The following is a 1,513-nucleotide window of genomic DNA, read 5'->3' as shown; positions in this document are numbered from 1 at the left end:
AGAGCCGACCCAAGAAGAGGGAGGGCGTCCACCTCCCGACCACCAAGGAGCTGGCCAAGCGGCAGCGCCTGCCGTCGGTGGAGAACCGGCCCAAGATTGCCGCCTTCCTGCCGGCCCGGCAGCTCTGGAAGTGGTTCGGCAAGCCCACCCAGGTAGCCCGCCACTCAGACCGGCTCTCTGGTGCTCTGCCCCACAGGCACTCGGCCCGGGGCTGTCGGGAGCGAGGCCTCCGCCCGCGGCAAGGACAGGCACATCGCTGTCCTGCTTCCCCTGGGCTGGGCTAGTCCTTATTTTAGCATCTGCCACTGGCACCCAGCCTGTTGGCCTCTAACAGAAAAGTCAAGGGGGTGGGCTTCAGGTACGGCTGGATCCAGGGACCTGAAGGTTGTCCTCAGCCTCCTCTCGGATCCATCTGTGCTCCAGGCCTGTTTCTCCGTCCTTCCTTTGTCCTGGTCTTTCCCAGCAGCCCCGCCCCTCCTGGGGCAGCGGTCGCTTCCGGCCCACATTCTGCCAGCTTAGCCGGACAGGAGGTCTCCCCCCCACCCCCCGGGGCTCATGCTGAAGTTGGCCCAGGGCCTAGGCTTGGGTTCTGAGCCCACCTCTGAGCTCATCACAGCACAGGAGGGGGGTTAGGATTGGCCAGACCACGTCCTGTGCCCGGCGTGGGGGGGGGGGTGGCTCCCACAGGCAAGCCTCATGGCCAGGGGTGGGTCTGGGAAGGGCATAGCCTCTCAATGCCGGAAACATAACTGGTGTCCGAGCTGAGCCGGCTCAGCAGCCTCCGCGGCCATCTCACCCGGAATCGGCTCGCTGGGCCTTGAATGGAGAGGATGTGAGCGTTTGTAGGACACAAGCATTAGTGTCAAGGGCATCTAAAAGCCGCCACCAGCAGGGTCCCGGGGATTCTGGTAGAAAGGCAACAGCTGGGTGCGGAGGAAGTTAGCGTGGGGGTTTCTCTGGTTTAAGCAAAACAATGTGCTGTGAGCCCCTGGGGAGTGGCCTTGCCTCGGGGTTGATGTCAGTGCTGCTCTGTGCTGCCCTGGGGGTGCTCTGGGCCCCTGAGGCTCAGCCCTGGGGGTGCTCTGTGTCCCTGAGACTCAGCCCTGGGGGTGCTCTGTGTCCCTGAGGCTCAGCCCTGGGGGTGCTCTGGGCCCCTGAGGCTCAGCCCTGGGGGTGCTCTGTGGGCCCCTGAGGCAGCCACGGGGGCTGAGTGAGGTGCTGTCAGGTGCCCAGCCATGAGCCCCCGCATCTCCCCACATCTCACTGTCCCGTCTGGAAACAGGGTCAGCGCAGGCTGGGCCCACAGCAGGTGTGGAGTGTGCGGGCCTGGAGGCATCTTGGCCAGCACTGCTCTGGAACGGGCCGCCAGTCCCTCAGCGGAGCACGCTCCCTTTAAATAAGTCCCTGTTAGAGGGATGAGGGGGTGTCCCCCATCAGCCATCAGGGGGGCTGGCTCCCCTCCACCCCTCCCAGGCCCCCAAGTTTGAGGAGGGGCCGAGGCAGCGGGGCGGGC

General features: G+C 65.4%; 1 protein-coding gene across 1 annotated transcript in view; it reads left to right on the top strand.

Moving 5' to 3' along the window:
* Nucleotides 1-1,513, top strand: part of LOC106728261 (trinucleotide repeat-containing gene 18 protein-like) — a gene marked incomplete at its 5' end in the record, with an annotated part of 11,391 nt that overhangs the window by 2,085 nt on the left and 7,793 nt on the right. Inside the window, one exon of the mRNA XM_014549996.1 lies at nucleotides 3-152. Coding sequence (XP_014405482.1) covers nucleotides 3-152 — 150 coding nt within the window. The remainder of the gene's footprint in view (nucleotides 1-2; nucleotides 153-1,513) is intronic.

Source organism: Myotis brandtii, unplaced genomic scaffold, assembly GCF_000412655.1.
Source record: "Myotis brandtii unplaced genomic scaffold, ASM41265v1 scaffold579, whole genome shotgun sequence".
NCBI classification, from domain to species: Eukaryota; Metazoa; Chordata; class Mammalia; order Chiroptera; family Vespertilionidae; genus Myotis; species Myotis brandtii.
The sequence above is the reverse complement of the archived record's forward strand: the minus strand, read 5'-3'. Positions and strand labels throughout refer to the sequence as shown.